This window comes from Megalobrama amblycephala, linkage group LG7, assembly GCF_018812025.1.
Source record: "Megalobrama amblycephala isolate DHTTF-2021 linkage group LG7, ASM1881202v1, whole genome shotgun sequence".
Classification (NCBI taxonomy): Eukaryota; Metazoa; Chordata; class Actinopteri; order Cypriniformes; family Xenocyprididae; genus Megalobrama; species Megalobrama amblycephala.
The window spans coordinates 27716508-27734745 of record NC_063050.1 but is presented as its reverse complement, the minus strand read 5'-3'; the positions used below and the strand labels follow the sequence as shown (position 1 = coordinate 27734745).

At 38.9% G+C, this 18238-nt stretch overlaps 2 protein-coding genes across 2 annotated transcripts in view; both read left to right on the top strand.

Annotated features, from left to right (window-relative positions):
• The first annotated feature begins 2452 nt into the window (after nt 1-2452).
• On the top strand, nt 2453-4711 carry LOC125272222 (lectin-like). The gene is made up of 6 exons (XM_048196909.1): nt 2453-2521; nt 2738-2819; nt 2936-3078; nt 3180-3320; nt 3393-3507; nt 3653-4711. Exons 2-6 carry the CDS (start codon nt 2750-2752, stop codon nt 3724-3726), a joined length of 543 nt encoding a protein of 180 aa, XP_048052866.1. The 5' UTR covers nt 2453-2521; nt 2738-2749; the 3' UTR covers nt 3727-4711.
• Nucleotides 4712-16396: 11685 nt separating this feature from the next.
• LOC125272196 (protein ALP1-like) overlaps nt 16397-18238 on the top strand; it is a 2897-nt gene continuing 1055 nt past the window's right edge. The window contains exons 1-4 of the mRNA XM_048196878.1: nt 16397-16764; nt 17137-17302; nt 17605-17720; nt 17990-18238. The exon at nt 17990-18238 is cut by the window's right edge and continues 1055 nt beyond it. Coding sequence (XP_048052835.1) covers nt 16624-16764; nt 17137-17302; nt 17605-17720; nt 17990-18238 — 672 coding nt within the window. The 5' untranslated portion in view covers nt 16397-16623. The remainder of the gene's footprint in view (nt 16765-17136; nt 17303-17604; nt 17721-17989) is intronic.

Here is an 18238-nt window from a genome sequence, read left to right as displayed (position 1 = left end):
TTTACTAACCACTCTTGCTAAATGGGGTAAGCACACACAGACGAATGGTGGCTAGAACGGCTCCAGGTTCAAAGGTCAATACGGAATGGATTAATCTGCGTTATTTTTTTAACGCGTTATTTTTTCTCAGATTAATTACTCGAAATTAACGCGTTATTTTGACAGCCCTAATACATTTTAATTTTCCCCCTAATTTTACATTTAGCTTAAGCATTTAAAATATTTTATGATTATCTTCAAACCAAATTAAACTCAGTCAAAATTTATTATTTGCCCGACTGAGCGAATATATATATTTTTTTGTTTTGTAACTAATAGTATTAGGTAAAAATACTTAAATTCTGCTATGTATGCTCACAGTGTTAGCACGACCTTTATACAACTATTAATTAGTTTAAAAATATTTAATAATTCATGTGATTATTTAGTAGATACTCCAATGTAGCTATGTAGCTTTTTTTTTTTTTTTTTTTCTTTTTTTTTTTTTTTAAATATAAAGTTATTGTAAAAGAGTATCACTCTCACTTTTGGTCAAGTGTGGATGGAAATGTATTTGCATGATCAAATTTTTCTGAACTTTTCTAACTGTCAGGATTATTTTTGGTTAATTGTGTTCTGTTTCTCTTCTCTGTTACGGTTTGCCTGAGGGGCCGTTTACACAACACCATTTTCAAATAAAAATGGAAAACATTTTTTGCATTTTGGCTGCTCAGGCCTGAAAACACAAACTTATGAAAACGTTTTTTTGAAAACGATATCGTCTCTGTATAAACTACAAAAATACAAATTTGTGAAAACGGTGACGTTATGCGCATGTGTATTACGTGTTCAGTCTATAGGTGCTTAGTGTTTCTTTACAAAGTGACATCGCCAACTACTGGCCTGACATGCATAATACAGCGTTTCTAATTGTTTTTGCGAATCCATGTGAACGGGGATAGTTTTGACAACGTTGTCGGCAGTACGCGAAAAACGCAAAGGAATTTTTTTTTCTGTTTTTAGTACATTGTTGTTGTGTAAATGTACCCTGATTTCTTTCTATTAGTTGTATTAGTTGTCCATGGTTAATCATTAGCACACCTGTTCTTATTTATGTTAATCACTCTGTATATTTAAGCCCTTAGTTCATCTCAGTCCTTTATTCGTTCTCCTGTTTGTATTGGTTGTGTTCTATTTTGATGTTCCGAGTTAGACTATATTATAATAAAGAGTTTTTCTGTTATTTCCCTATCAACGTGCACATTACTACAGCCACTAAACATTACACACACATTGTTAATACTTTATTTATACTTCCAATTTGCTTGTAAATATTGATGCAGGGCATGGGGAGGCTCAGGGCAATAAAACATGTATATGTCATTTCTGATATATATTGTTCTTATTTGAACTAATGATTTACAAGAGAGAAACAAAACTGACAAGATAGCATTATCAATGACTAAAAATTGGATTTAAAAGTAAAATAAGGTCCCTGGTTAACTTCACTAGAAGGTACCTTAACAAGTTTTTTTTTTTTTGACAGCATAAATTACCAAACAAGCTGTCAAGAGCATGTTTGGTTTTCTCTTATGAAAACTGCTGAATAAGTATAGTTTAAAAGCAGTAAGAAAAAGTGAGAAGTAGGAGTTGTTAAAAAAAAGTGTTATATCAGTAATATAAGGAGAAATATACATTCACTAAGCTGAAAAACAATGAAATATGCTCCGCTGCCATTTTCTGAAAAACATTTATTCTTTCATTACATTAAAGTCTTGAGTTAGACTAACAGTACAGCCACTTAGCATGTGATTTCCATCATCTGTAGTTGCAATGAGAAATGTATAAGTCAGCAACAGTGTGTAACAACATGGCACAGTGGTATAACGGTCTAATGTGGTAAAAGAGCAAGCTTGTTAATAGATCAGAAGCATTAGGCATTAGTTTTTGTCCAAACCAAAATAATGCATTCACATATCTTAATTTGGTCAATCTGCAGTTGCGATAGGCTTTTTTTTTTTCCTATTGTGATGTGTATCTGAGTGAAATGGCTTCTCAAACAAGAAAAAAAATGTAGGATGGGACTTGATTTTGTCCATCGGGAATTGGTTGGATAGTTGTGGTTTGCTATTACTGTGATCTCATGTGAGTGACAGGTGGTCCCGCCCTTGTTCCAGTAAACACATCATCAAAGAAGAGGAGAGCTGTGACTGGAAGAGAGGGGAAGTTATTCTGATTAAATATTATGAGGGAACACAAGCTACTTTAAAAGTAATGATGTACACAGATAAATCACTTACAATAAATACTGTAAAATTCCATAAAAAATAAGAAGTGTCAATTTTGACTTTATGATGATGATTTTATTTATACACTTTCTTTTTTTTTTTTTACAATTCAATGAAACTGCATGCTATGCATGAGCTTTCATGTGGAACTCCATATAGATATGCTGAGTTAGAGAAAGGGAGGAGTTGTGAAAAAGAATAAAGCGACAGAAAATGTTATTAGGAGACACGGAAGACAAGAGTGGAAGGGTGTGGTAAGTCCTCTTCTTCCATAAACATACTTCTTGTATGCATTAAACAATAAAATATTTTGTAATTACTGCATTTATAACTCCATATTTTTCATGGTAACCATGTATTATTTTTAAATTATTCAAAATAAATAAAAATAAGGGGAAAATGTTTTAAATTACTGTTTTGTTTTGTTTTTTAAACGTAAGCTTCCACTGATTATGTTTTCTTATTTGCAGTGTGTAGCAGGAATGGAGATTTTTAGCTTTTTGTTGATGACTTTCCTTTTTGGAAGTGGTAGCTTCTTAACAATAGAGAGAGGTGATGGTTAAAATTAGGCTATATTTCAATTATTTAAATAATTCATGCAATATACACAGACTATTTTTTAAAGAAAGTTTTTAAACCCCAAGTGTAAATTCTGGTGTGACATTTAGATGAGGCTGCTGGACATGCAAATCCCTCATCAGGCTGTGTTCTGCCTAAAGCCTGTCCAATGACTGGTTATGAGACTTGGTACAAAGTGGGGTCACGCTGTGTCAAATACTTTGGCAACCCTCTCAACTTCACTGCAGCTGAGGTAAGGAGTATCAGTGGGACAATAGACAACACATATTGAAAAGAAACTGACTTATGCTTACATGTAATTCTCATGTAGTGTTGTTGCTCTTTTTTACACAGTTCAGCTGCAAAAGCAAAGCCCCTGGTGGACACCTGGTGTCGGTGCACAACACAAAGGCTAATGGTGACGTGCTCTGCATTGTGATCAGGTTTAATCCGCATAACCTGCGCATCTGGATCGGAGGCTTTGAGTTTTTTCAGGTAATTGAGACAGAAGTGATTTAAAAAGAAAATATATAATATATATATAATATATATTTTTCACTCTCTCAGTCTGGTAAATTTGTCTGGACTGACGGTTCCTCCTGGAACTATCAAATTTGGACACCTGGTGAGCCCAACCACGTCTTCAGTAACAGGGAGGACTGCGTGGAAATGAACTGGAATCGTAAGCAAAAGGGTTTCTTGCATCATACCTATAAATGTTACTGTTTATTGGTAAAATCACATAAATTGCATAATTGGTATAAAATGTAACCTAGAATCTATCAAGATTATTAATTCTCACATTCTTTGTTGGTTTTACCTTTTAGATGTTGGCAAGTGGAATGACGATGCTTGTTATGTGAAGAAAAACTACATGTGCGCCTTCGAAGTGAAGACATGACTTAGACTCAAAGTAGACTTAGACTGAACTGTTTTATCTGGGTATCACTCAATGAAACCTTAAACATAACTTTGTGTTCAAAATTGTAAAAACACAACATATTTTGAAATTAATTAAAAATGGTTTTATAATAAAAATGAGTTATTTCGAGTTTTAAAATTGTATTGCACTGACTATACCAAAGATAGTTTTCAAACTTCCAAAAGGGACTTCAAGATGACTTCAATTATTTAAAATAAGACAAAACAAGCATTAAAATAGGCTAAAACAGCTAAAAATCAAGATATATTATTTCTTATTATCTGGTTATTTTTATAATGGATATACATCTTTCTAGTTATGCCAAGCTCTAAAATATTTCATCTGGGGCCTTGAAGTCAAAAAGTTCTACAGGTTTGTAAAATAATAATAATAATAAAAGTGATAAAAAATCCAGAAATTTCTTTGTTGGCCCTTAAAAAGCCCAATAAATTAAGAGTACTTTGGTTTATGTTGGTATTACAGATGCATCATTATAAAACAAATCAGTTCCAGTCCTTGATTCTGATTGGTTGAACCGCATTCAAAGGTGTTTTTACTATACAAACATACACCTGTGACCTCATTACATCAGTATTACTATGTCACTGTGTCTGTGTGTTGCTTGACAACCATTCTGTATAACAATTCAGTATTACTGTGCCCAAGAAATTGTTTCAAATTGTGTTGTAATTTTTGACTGTAAATTTTGGTGGGCTAAGTGTGGATGAGTGGTGGAAAGAGATGAACAAAACAGAGAAAGAAGATAAAAAACAAAAAACAGATGTGTTGAAATTAACTAGAGAGAAATTGAAGAACTGGAAAGGTTTCAGCAGTTACCTCTCTTTGCTGCCGCCCAATCCACTGGCCTTTTATCTCCAAAGTGTAGACTACACCAAAGATGTAAGTAAGTATACTGTATACTGTTGTGTACCTTGGTGCTGTTTATCTAACAACACACTGAAATAAATTTCAGTGACCTTATGACTGTCATGATTCCCCTGTGTTTTGATGCTTACCTGGCTAGCACACGACATTATGTAATTTATTGGTACTTACTTTAATTTCATGACTTACTAATTGACAGCCTAACTATGTCACATGCCCGTAATTTCAATACCATCAAATTACCAACTCACAATGGTGTCAGTACAATCTCCTAAGGGAAAAATTTAACGTTCCAGTTCCAAAAAAACATTCCAGTTACATACTATATTTGTAATACTTTGGTAATTTCATGACTTATTGGCAACGTAACTGAAGGTCCATAATTTCATTGCCTTTACATTATAGTTCTTTTAATGTTTTGATGACCAGAATCTGCTATTTTAAAGGTGTAAAGCCATCATGAAGGCCTGTTTGGGCTGATAAACATTGGTGTTTTTTAAGATGTAGTCCTGTCTTAAAAATAAAGGCTTTTAACCTTTCTAACCTTTTGACATCATCCCTGCACCACATAGAGAGATTAAAAGCCTATGGACCCCAAACATGTATTTATACATTTGAAAACCACTGCTATTGTCATGTGTTTCTGTTATTTATGCCTTAGTTTCATAGTTAGTATGTCAATTAGTTCTGTTCTCTTCCATTCCCTTTCAGTCAGAAGCAAATGGATGAATTGGGATCTCACCTGTGAGCCCAATCACCTTTGAGTCTAAACTAAACGAGACAATGAACATTAGCGTGTGAGATTTGCATCATGCAAAACAGGTATAAAGAAACTGTACACTGTTCTACAAACCCGGGAGAAGCTCTCCAGCTGGTATTTCAATAGTTTTGTGTTTTAGTTTTTACTATTCTCATTTGACGGCCACAATCACTGTCTCACATGCCTGGGCATAAGCATGCTGAGCCTGCGTTCGTGGGTGGCCACATTCATGGGTGACCACATCGGCATGCTGGTCGCATCTCGCCTTTCTCACCTTTCTCACAAGGCCGCCACTGCTGTGCATGTGATGGCCACCCTGCAAGTCTACGAGGCCAAAGCACTTATAATGCACAAGGGTAGTTCTAAGCCAGGGATGATGCAGAAACTGTGCACAGTGACTGACTGTGATGAAAGTCACAGCGCAGGCCCCAGACAATGTCCCCCTAGGTGGTCCAGAAGCGCGCCCTGGCTAAACCTTGCAGATGTGCGAGATGTCATCAAAGTGCATTTTCTCGATGCCTCCATCTCACAAGTGGGCCTTTTGTTGAGGACTGTGCCCAGCAGTTCTCCGCAGTCCAGAAGCAGGCTGAGGCATTCAAGAGCCTGTCCCGATGTGCTACCAGACCCACATGGGCTGCCCCTCAGTTTTTTCTTTGCTGAGGGCATCTCTCTCCTGTGGCAAAAAAAGGCTCCAGCATGGCTATTTCAACCATAACCTCCGCAGGAAGACGATGGCACCCATCGCAGTTGCCGTTAAATCCTCCAAGTGGCCAGGAAGCTGCTCTTCCCCCGGAGGAGGGCCAGGGAGAGAATTTTTTAGTTACATTTTTGTTCTGCTGCTGGCTTCACATCCAGCGGTACACAAATTCTTAGCAAGAATCTCTTCTCCCAAGAGGGTGTGGATGGCAGTGTGCAACGCTGTGCCTTGCTACTCTCATCCCCCTCTCCTATTGCTAGCGGGCAGCAGTGTGTGGTTCGAGGACGTGACGCACCACACACTCAGACACACTCTGGGACACGGTACATTCCAGGTCAGCCCCATGAAGGTATGCAGTTTCCGCAATGAGACTGCGACTCAGGGAGGACGAGGAGCAAGTCTTACTAGTTGCGCCCTTCTGGCATAACAGGACCTAGTTCCTGGAACTAGTGTTCCTCATGACAGCCCCTCCCTGGCAAATTCCTCTAAGAAGAACCTGCTTTCTTTGAGAAGCGGCACCACTTGGCACCCACATCCAGACCTCTGTATAAAAGTATAAAAGACTGATGAGTTGATTACCTCTTCGAATACTGATACGTCAGTACCCCCGACGCCTAGAAGCCCAGAGCTGAGGACAAGAAAGCCCAAGCTGCTTTCCCAGAAGAACCTGCTTTCTTTGAGAAGCGGCACCACTTGGCACCCACATCCAGACCTCTGTAACCTCCATGTGTGAGTTCCGGACAGGACTTATGTGACCTGACGGTGGTAGACACTATCATTTCGGCACAGCACACTCTACGCTCTGCGAGGTGCACTTATGCTTTGAAGTGGAACCTTTTCATCGAGTGATGCTCTTCTCAAAGAGAAGGCCCCCAGAGAAGCCTGGTCAGAGTTGTGCCATCCTTGGAGCAAAGGAAAGCATATCATGATGGAGTAGTAGGTAAGTCTTTGGGAAAGCACGACCACTGTTCCCACATGTGTAGTTCCACGACAAGAATTCCCTGTTGGTAAGCTTGTGTCTTTCCCTCTGCCAGTTTTGACCTCCACCCTCGTAAGGCTAGAACTACCACAGAGGCCTTCCATATATAGCACTGCCCTGAATGGCCAGTCCTTATGCGTAATACCACGTAGTACACCCCCCTACGGGTAGGAAGTTGTTCTCTGTAGCATATTTTTTACACTTTTTAGCAAAGATATTGTTGTACTTTATCAAGAAAATGCAATTACCCAGCCTCCTTGTTTAGATTTTGGATGTCTGTTGCTACACATTTGGCCAATGTATTAAATATTAGGCAATGCTTACAGTATTATTGTTTTTTATTTTTGTTTGTTTCTAAGAAATGTATGATACTGTATGGCCAGAGATGTACAGTTATTGTTGGATATGTGTAAGTGCCTGTCCATGAGAAGGAAGAGCAGGACTGGACTGCCAGCACACAGAAGTGTGTGTGGTTCTGTGTGTGTGCTCAAGGACACAGAACTGTGGTTCTACTCCTAGAACCTTATGAGGACATCAGCCATCATGGCTGAGTTTACTGGAGTTCAAGGACACAAAAGCCAGACAGCTTGCACCTGCGAGGCCTTGAGAAGGATCTGGGAAACTTTGGGAAAGTTACAACATGCGTCAATCAAGAAGATAACCTAACGTCTGTGTTAAACAACACGAGTATAAAAGACTGATGAGTTGATTGCCTCTTCGATACTGATATGTCAGTACCCCCAACGCCTAGAAGCCCAGAGCTGAGGACAAGAAAGCCCAAGCTGAAGATGGGAATCCCAGAGCTGACTAAACCTTTGACTCAAAAGAGTGATTACTGTATTTTATACCTTAATGATAAAGTTTTATTTTTTTGCCTTTACATTTTTGTTTACTATAAAAAGATAAGAAATTTAATTGATTACAAAAGCTGCCTACCTTGGCTAGATTTATAGTGTTTTAAGACTTTGAACAAGAACGTACCACAGAGGAGTCTTCTGACCAAATTGTAAGTAATTTTAAATGCTTATAATTTTAGGCCAGACTCGACTTACTTATAATAAATAATAAGGTTAAAGGTGTTAAGATCAAAATACACACCGCAAAACAATATGCTTTCCAGTGTATTAGTCCCACTAAATGGATAAATGAGAACAGCAGTGATGGACTGCTCTTATATCCACCCAGTAGTTGCGGGGGAAAGAAGCTTGCTTACGCAGAGCACTGGAAGGGACAGCCATTGTGGCGTTTTGGTACAGGGATCCCAATTTGTCAGTTCAGTTCTGATGTAGCGTCAAACGTGACTGACTGAAAGGGAATGTCTCCGTTACATATGTAACCCTCGTTTCCTGAAGGAGGGAACAGAGACATTATGTCCCATCGCCACAACTGACATTATGTCCCATTGACCACCGCTGAATGGCCGGGACACACCGTCTTGGCTCCTCAGCGAAAACTTAATGTGCGACTGCACACGCTCTTCCTTTATACTTGCTTCGCAGAGTGGAGTGCACGATGCAAATCTCAAACACCAATGTCCATTGGCTCATTTAGTTTACACTCTCAGGTGATTTGGCTCTCAGGCAAGATCCAAATTCATCTCTATTCCCTCCTTCAGGGAACAAGGGTTACATATGTAACCGAGATGTTCCCTACCTGATGTCTCTAATTACACTGTCTGTTTCTCCTTAGTCTTTGTTTTGGTATTAGTCATGTTTTGCCGTTGAATGGTTTCTCCTGCGATTCCCTAGTTTTCTGTTGATGGATTTAAATAAAATTTGCCTGGACTATAATTCCTGCTTCCAGTGAGTGTTTGAACCCAACAATGTGACAGCTACAGACTAACTCAGGACCAACTAAGGAGACAACATGGCCCAACAATGTTACTTTCTGTTTAAATTTTAGCTGTGCCTAAATACATTATTATTCATTTAATAATCTAAAAGGGACATAATCAAGACAGAGTTGATAGTGAACGTGCTATTTCTGTCATTTGTTTATTTTTTTGTCTGCCTGTAATAGTGAAGGAGAAATTAGATGAACTAATTCTTCTTGCAGCATAATGCTGTATAATAAAAGCAGCTATTTCTTATAATAATGCTGCATGTGTTTTAACGGCATATTATGTGAGAAAACAGAAAGCAAGATGTGTGATTAAAACGTGATGAAAAAATGTGAGAGAAGTAGAAGGGTTTGTGAAAATGAAAAGGTTACAGAGTGACTGGCTTAAAAAAAAAAATTATCATGTTAAAAATTGCTAAAAGTTAATAGAAAAATTGTACATTGGCAGTTTTCTCTCTGCCTTTCATTAAAATTGGAGTCTTAAGTCATTGGGATGCAGTGGATTTAGTTTATTTGGATTTATTTATAATTTATGCATCTTGATTGAATGGAATGCTTAAGGGACTCATACAGTGCATTCAGAATGTATTCAGACCCCTTTATTTTTTACAATTTTGTTATGTTGCTGCCTTATGCTAAAATGTACACATACATCTACACTTACCCTGCTGAATAAATCCAGCCTCACTGGTCAGCAGTATATGGTATGTTTTGCATGCTGGTTGCAGGAAAGCTGGTGGACTTGGGATTCATGCTGCTAATGCTGGAGAAAGAAAACAGATTTGTGTAGCTATCTGATTAGTAAAAATACAAAAAGTGACCAAGTCTATGAAGCATTCATACTGTGAGCTGCAGCAACTTTGGCTGGCAGCATCAAGTGGGGGTTGAAACTGAGAGATCACAATTGTCTCCATAACCACAAGTTTCAGATACTTGTCATTTACCAGATGCTTCTTTCTGAGCAATTTACAATGTACTGTCAACAAAAATCCACTCCCTGGAACTACAATTAATGACAGACAGCACACCCAAACATTACAAGACAGTCCTATTTAAACAATTCATTTTGATTTAACACCATTGCCATTGTCAATGTCAATGTAACTACTTATAAAGCACTATTCCAAACAACAACTGTTGACCGATGTGCTGTACATACCATAAACATAAAACACAATAAAAATATAACAAATAACAAACAATAAAACAGATAACATGACACTGTATCATCAATTAAAAGCTATGTCAAACAATTAAGACTTCAGTTTTGCCTTAAAATTACTCACAGTTCTGGCAGTCCTAATACTATCCAGCAGACTATTCAACAATTTTGGCACAGCTTTAATTTTGTCTTTGGAGCCACTAATAGTCCCTGATTTACAGATCTCAAATACCTCCCTGTAACATATTGTCAAGGAAGAAGGAAACAACATGCACATGCATTTTAACACATTACACAAAACAATAATCGTCAAGGGACTGGACTGAACAGAACAGGGAGTATAAATACAAACCGAAAATGAGGGAACTAAACAGGAACAGCTGGACGAAGACCAACTAATCTGTAACCATGACAGGAACTAAACAGAATACACTATATTGCCAAAAGTATTGGGACGCCCCTCCAAATCATTGAATTCAGGTGTTCCAATCACTTCCATGGCCACAGGTGTATAAAATCAAGCACCTAGGCATGCAGACTGCTTCTACAAACATTTGTGAAAGAATGGGTCGCTCTCAGGAGCTCAGTGAATTCATACAGTGATAGGTTTCCACTAAGTCCATTCATGAAATTACCTCACTGTTAGTGGTATCATAACAAAGTGGAAGCAATTGGGAACAACAGCAACTCAGCCACGAAGTGGTAGGCCACGTAAAATCACAGAGCGGGGTCAGCGCATGCTGAGGCTCATAGTGCGCAGAAATTGCCAACTTTCTGCAGAGTCATTAGTTACAGACCTCCAAACTTCCTGTGGCCTTCAGATTAGCTCAAGAACAATGTGTAGAGAGCTTCATGGAATGGGTTTCTATGGCCGAGCAGCTGCATCCAAGCCTTACATCACCAAGTGCAATGCATAGCGTAGGATGCAGTGGTGTAAAGCACGCCGCCACTGGACTCTAGAGCAGTGGAGACGTGTTCTCTGGAGTGATGAATTACACTTCTCTGTCTTAAATTTAATTGATTACAAAAGCTGCCTACCTTGGCTAGATTTATAGTGTTTTAAGACTTTGAACAAGAACGTACCACAGAGAAGTCTTCTGACCAAATTGTAAGTAATTTTAAATGCTTATAATTTAAGCCAGACTCGACTTACTTATAATAAATAATAAGGTTAAAGGTGTTAAGATCAAAATACACACCGCAAAACAATATGCTTTCCAGTGTATTAGTCCCACTAAATGGATAAATGAGAACAGCAGTGATGGACTGCTCTTATATCCACCCAGTAGTTGCGGGGGAAAGAAGCTTGCTTACGCAGAGCACTGGAAGGGACAGCCATTGTGGCATTTTGGTACAGGGATCCCAATTTGTCAGTTCAGTTCTGATGTAACGCCAAACGTGACTGACTGAAAGGGAATGTCTCCGTTACATATGTAACCCTCGTTCCCCTGAAGGAGGGAACAGAGACATTATGTCCCATCGCCACAACTGACATTATGTCCCATTGACATTATGTACCACCGCTGAATGGCCGGGACACACCGTCTTGGCTCCTCAGCGAAAACTTAATGTGCGACTGCACACGCTCTTCCTTTATACTTGCTTCGCAGAGTGGAGTGCACGATGCAAATCTCACACACCAATGTCCATTGGCTCATTTAGTTTACACTCTCAGGTGATTTGGCTCTCAGGCAAGATCCAAATTCATCTCTATTCCCTCCTTCAGGGAGCGAGGGTTACATATGTAACCGAGATGTTCCCTACCTGATGTCTCTAATTACACTGTCTGTTTCTCCTTAGTCTTTGTTCTGGTATTAGTCATGTTTTGCCATTGAGTGGTTTCTCCTGCGATTCCCTAGTTTTCTGTTGATGGATTTAAATAAAATTTTCCTGGACTATAATTCCTGCTTCCAGTGAGTGTTTGAACCCAACAATGTGACAGCTACAGACTAACTCAGGACCAGCTAAGGAGACAACATGGCCCAACAATGTTACTTTCTGTTTTAATTTTAGCTGTGCCTAAATACATTATTATTCATTTAATAATCTAAAAGGGACATAATCAAGACAGAGTTGATAGTGAACGTGCTATTTCTGTCATTTGTTTATTTTTTTGTCTGCCTGTAATAGTGAAGGAGAAATTAGATGAACTAATTCTTCTTGCAGCATAATGCTGTATAATAAAAGCAGCTATTTCTTATAATAATGCTGCATGTGTTTTAACGGCATATTATGTGCGAAAACAGAAAGCAAGATGTGTGATTAAAACGTGATGAAAAAATGTGAGAGAAGTAGAAGGGTTTGTGTCAAGGAAGAAGGAATATAAACAACATGCACATGCATTTTAACACATTACACAAAACAATAACCGTCAAGGGACTGGACTGAACAGAACAGGGAGTATAAATACACACCGAAAATGAGGGAACTAAACAGGAACAGCTGGACGAAGACCAACTAATCTGTAACCATGACAGGAACTAAACAGAATACACTATATTGCCAAAAGTATTGGGACGCCCCTCCAAATCATTGAATTCAGGTGTTCCAATCACTTCCATGGCCACAGGTGTATAAAATCAAGCACCTAGGCATGCAGACTGCTTCTACAAACATTTGTGAAAGAATGGGTCGCTCTCAGGAGCTCAGTGAATTCATACAGTGATAGGTTTCCACTAAGTCCATTCATGAAATTACCTCACTGTTAGTGGCATCATAACAAAGTGGAAGCAATTGGGAACAACAGCAACTCAGCCACGAAGTGGTAGGCCACGTAAAATCACAGAGCGGGGTCAGCGCATGCTGAGGCTCATAGTGCGCAGAAATTGCCAACTTTCTGCAGAGTCATTAGTTACAGACCTCCAAACTTCCTGTGGCCTTCAGATTAGCTCAAGAACAATGTGTAGAGAGCTTCATGGAATGGGTTTCTATGGCCGAGCAGCTGCATCCAAGCCTTACATCACCAAGTGCAATGCAAAGCGTAGGATGCAGTGTTGTAAAGCACGCCGCCACTGGACTCTAGAGCAGTGGAGACGTGTTCTCTGGAGTGACGAATTACACTTTTCTGTCTTAAATTTAATTGATTACAAAAGCTGCCTACCTTGGCTAGATTTATAGTGTTTTAAGACTTTGAACAAGAACGTACCACAGAGGAGTCTTCTGACCAAATTGTAAGTAATTTTAAATGCTTATAATTTAGGCCAGACTCGACTTACTTATAATAAATAATAAGGTTAAAGGTGTTAAGATCAAAATATACACCGCAAAACAATATGCTTTCCAGTGTATTAGTCCCACTAAATGGATAAATGAGAACAGCAGTGATGGACTGCTCTTATATCCACCCAGTAGTTGCGGGGGAAAGAAGCTTGCTTACGCAGAGCACTGGAAGGGACAGCCATTGTGGCGTTTTGGTACAGGGATCCCAATTTTTCAGTTCAGTTCTGATGTAGCGTCAAACGTGACTGACTGAAAGGGAATGTCTCCGTTACATATGTAACCCTCGTTCCCTGAAGGAGGGAACAGAGACATTATGTCCCATCGCCACAACTGACATTATGTCCCATTGACATTATGTACCACCGCTGAATGGCCGGGACACACCGTCTTGGCTCCTCAGCGAAAACTTAATGTGCGACTGCACACGCTCTTCCTTTATACTTGCTTCGCAGAGTGGAGTGCACAATGCAAATCTCGCACACCAATGTCCATTGGCTCATTTAGTTTACACTCTCAGGTGATTTGGCTCTCAGGCAAGATCCAAATTCATCTCTATTCCCTCCTTCAGGGAACAAGGGTTACATATGTAACCGAGATGTTCCCTACCTGATGTCTCTAATTACACTGTCTGTTTCTCCTTAGTCTTTGTTCTGGTATTAGTCATGTTTTGCCATTGAGTGGTTTCTCCTGCGATTCCCTAGTTTTCTGTTGATGGATTTAAATAAAATTTGCCTGGACTATAATTCCTGCTTCCAGTGAGTGTTTGAACCCAACAATGTGACAGCTACAGACTAACTCAGGACCAACTAAGGATACAACATGGCCCAACAATGTTACTTTCTGTTTTAATTTTAGCTGTGCCTAAATACATTATTATTCATTTAATAATCTAAAAGGGACATAATCAAGACAGAGTTGATAGTGAACGTGCTATTTCTGTCATTTGTTTATTTTTTTGTCTGCCTGTAATAGTGAAGGAGAAATTAGATGAACTAATTCTTCTTGCAGCATAATGCTGTATAATAAAAGCAGCTATTTCTTATAATAATGCTGCATGTGTTTTAACGGCATATTATGTGAGAAAACAGAAAGCAAGATGTGTGATTAAAACGTGATGAAAAAATGTGAGAGAAGTAGAAGGGTTTGTGTCAAGGAAGAAGGAATATAAACAACATGCACATGCATTTTAACACATTACACAAAACAATAACCGTCAAGGGACTGGACTGAACAGAACAGGGAGTATAAATACACACCGAAAATGAGGGAACTAAACAGGAACAGCTGGACGAAGACCAACTAATCTGTAACCATGACAGGAACTAAACAGAATACACTATATTGCCAAAAGTATTGGGACGCCCCTCCAAATCATTGAATTCAGGTGTTCCAATCACTTCCATGGCCACAGGTGTATAAAATCAAGCACCTAGGCATGCAGACTGCTTCTACAAACATTTGTGAAAGAATGGGTCGCTCTCAGGAGCTCAGTGAATTCATACAGTGATAGGTTTCCACTAAGTCCATTCATGAAATTACCTCACTGTTAGTGGCATCATAACAAAGTGGAAGCAATTGGGAACAACAGCAACTCAGCCACGAAGTGGTAGGCCACGTAAAATCACAGAGCGGGGTCAGCGCATGCTGAGGCTCATAGTGCGCAGAAATTGCCAACTTTCTGCAGAGTCATTAGTTACAGACCTCCAAACTTCCTGTGGCCTTCAGATTAGCTCAAGAACAATGTGTAGAGAGCTTCATGGAATGGGTTTCCATGGCCGAGCAGCTGCATCCAAGCCTTACATCACCAAGTGCAATGCAAAGCGTAGGATGCAGTGGTGTAAAGCACGCCGCCACTGGACTCTAGAGCAGTGGAGACGTGTTCTCTGGAGTGACGAATTACACTTTTCTGTCTGGCAATCCAATGGATGAGTCTGGGTTTGGCCAGGAAAATGGTACTTGCCTGACTGCATTGTGCCAAGTGTAAAGTTTGGTGGAGGGGGATTATGGTGTGGGGTTGGGCTTGGACCCTTAGTTCCAGTGAAAGGAACTCTTAATGCTTCAGCATACCAAGACATTTTGGACAACTTCATGCTCCCAACTTTGTGGGAACAGTTTGGCGAACAATTCCCATAAACAAACTCCTAAACCTTGTGGAAAGCCTTCCCAGAAGAGTTGAAGGTGTTATAGCTGCAAAGGGTGTGCCAACTCCATATTACACCCTAAGAATTAAGAATGGGATGTCAAGTTTATGTCCACATAAAGACAGGTGTCCCAAAACATTTGGCAATATAGTGTTCATGTTCATATTGCTTGACCCCAGTCAGGAGCCTGGCAGCTGCATTTTGAATAACTTGAAGTCTAGAAAGAGTAGCTTGATTTACCCCTATATAATTGTGGTACAGTAGTTGACCCTTGAAGTAATGAGGGCTTCACCTTTGCCAGTGCTCTTAGATGGAAGAAACTTGACCACATCAAGCTTGAAAACATTGTACAAATAGACTCCTAGGTTTTTCACACAAGGTTTTACGTATTGGGAAAGAGGGCCAAAATTAAAATTGGATGTTTTTTGACTCAGAGTGCCCAAATACAATAATCTCTGTCTTATTTTCATTTAAATTAAGAAAATTACAGCCATCCAGGCCAAGTCAGGCAGCCTAGTACAGAATTTAATTGATTTTTATCTTGTTTCAGGGGGAGAAAAATTTGAGTGTCGTCTACGTAGCAGTGAAAGGAAATGTCATATTTCTTAAAGGTCCCGTTCTTCGTGATCCCATGTTTCAAACTTTAGTTAGTGTGTAATGCTGTTGTTAGAGTATAAATAAAATCTGTAAAATTTTAAAGCTCAAAGTTCAATGCCAAGCGAGATATTTTATTTAACAGAAGTCGCCTACATCGAACGGCCAGTTTGGACTACATCCCTCTACTTCCTTCTTTAATGACGTCACTAAAACAGTTTTTTGACTAACCTCCGCCCACAGGAATACACAAGAGTTGCGTTTGTAGAGTGTGTTTGTCGCCATGTCGTCGAAACGCTGTTATTTTCATCCCGCAGTCCAATCACCGGGTCTGGTTCCGGCTCAAATTGATAGGGTAAAATTAAAGACATGTTTACAATAACACTGAGCGCGTGCATCTCCACGTTATGGTAATGCCTGGTTCAGACTACACGATTTTTTTTGTCTGTTACGATAGTCACTGTGTCAGATTACACGATTTTGACTCCAAAAATCTTGTCGTGTCTTGGACTTGAAACATGTCAGACTACACGTTGCTACGCGACCAATCGTCGCTTGTTGTCACGACGCGCGTGAGAAACAAGGGCGTAAACAGTAACAATGACTGAAGCGGCGTGTTTTGTACTGGCTGTATTATGTGTAGAAAAGCGCAAAAAAAGAAAAAAACACCGAAAATGGACACGTTCCTGGCTTGCCGGAAGAGGACAGTATGGGCTGTCAATCCTCCAAAGAGAACTTGAGGTAAAATATCGTTCTTTTCATATTAAATATTTTGTTATTAGCCAGTAGTAAAAGCTTGCCACAACGTATTTATAAAAATCTATTAAGCTTACATTAAAGCAATATACAACTACAATGTTTTTTTAATGATCACCAATGTAATTTAACACTTCTAATGTACAGAAGTACAATTTGTTTGTTATGTACATTAGTCACATATAGGGTAAATTGAGCCTCTAACAAAAAAAATATCTCAGTTCAATGGTTTAATGCCTTTGATTGATTCATAACTCCATCATATGCTTAAAAAAAGTTAAACATTGCTTTAGATTAAAACAAAAAACAAAATTGACTTTCCAATATGTTTTTTTTCTTTTCTTCTTTACACTGTAGGACAGTGACAAAAAGGGTTTCCGTGATCTGCTCAGGATGGATGTGGAGGATTTCAGCTACTTGCTTGACAAAGTTACACCATTCATCCAAAGAAGGGACACAAAATTAAGAAGAGCCATCAGTGCAAGAATGCGCCTGTCACTAACACTAAGATTCCTTGCTACTGGTAAAAAGTACATTTTAAAAATCATATACCCCTAGCTTCACAGACAAGGCTTAAACTAGTGTCTGACTGAAATGCATGTTTGAGCCGTTTTTAACTGAAAGTAACTTGCACTGACTTATCTTAAAATGTCAATGCCATTGTTTTGTCTCAAGATGCACACCAGTAATGTTTTTACATTTAAGATTATAAAAGCTACTTAAATGTCCTAGTAAATGTAACGCCTAATCCTGGTTTAATCTAAACCGTCTGTGAAAGTAGGCCATGGTGTATTATACAAATTATACACATGCTCCCCTCCACAGGAGAGACGTTTAGATCTCTGAGCTTCCAGTACCGGATCGGTCGTAGTACTATCAGTGAGATAGTAATGGAGACGTGTCAAGCCTTGTATGACGTCTTAAAGGATGATCATTTAAAGGTAAGCCATTTGATGATCATTTAAAGGCAAGGCATTTATTTGATTTAAATAACAGACAGATGTACATTTCACAACAGTAGGTGGACACAGCCTTTACAGGTACTATATCAAAAACAACTGTTTTAACCACAGAGTCAAAACCAGAGTAGATAATGGATTTCTAAATTATATTAATTTTAATGATTTAAAAAAAAAAAAACATTTTATGACTTTTGTAAAAATGTGAGAACATTACATGTATTAATTATATATGCTGTTTATCTTTTCAGACTCCTACAACGGAGACAGAATGGAGAGAGGTGGCAATGAGGTTTCAAAACAAGTGGCAATTTCCTAATTGCTTAGGTGCCATAGATGGAAAGCACATCTACATCCAGCCACCTGCAAACTCTGGAAGTACTTACCACAACTACAAATCAAGATTTTCAGTTGTACTCATGGCAGTAGTCGACGCCGACTACAAATTTATTTATGCAAATGTTGGCGTACAAGGAAGAGTGTCAGATGGAGGAATATTT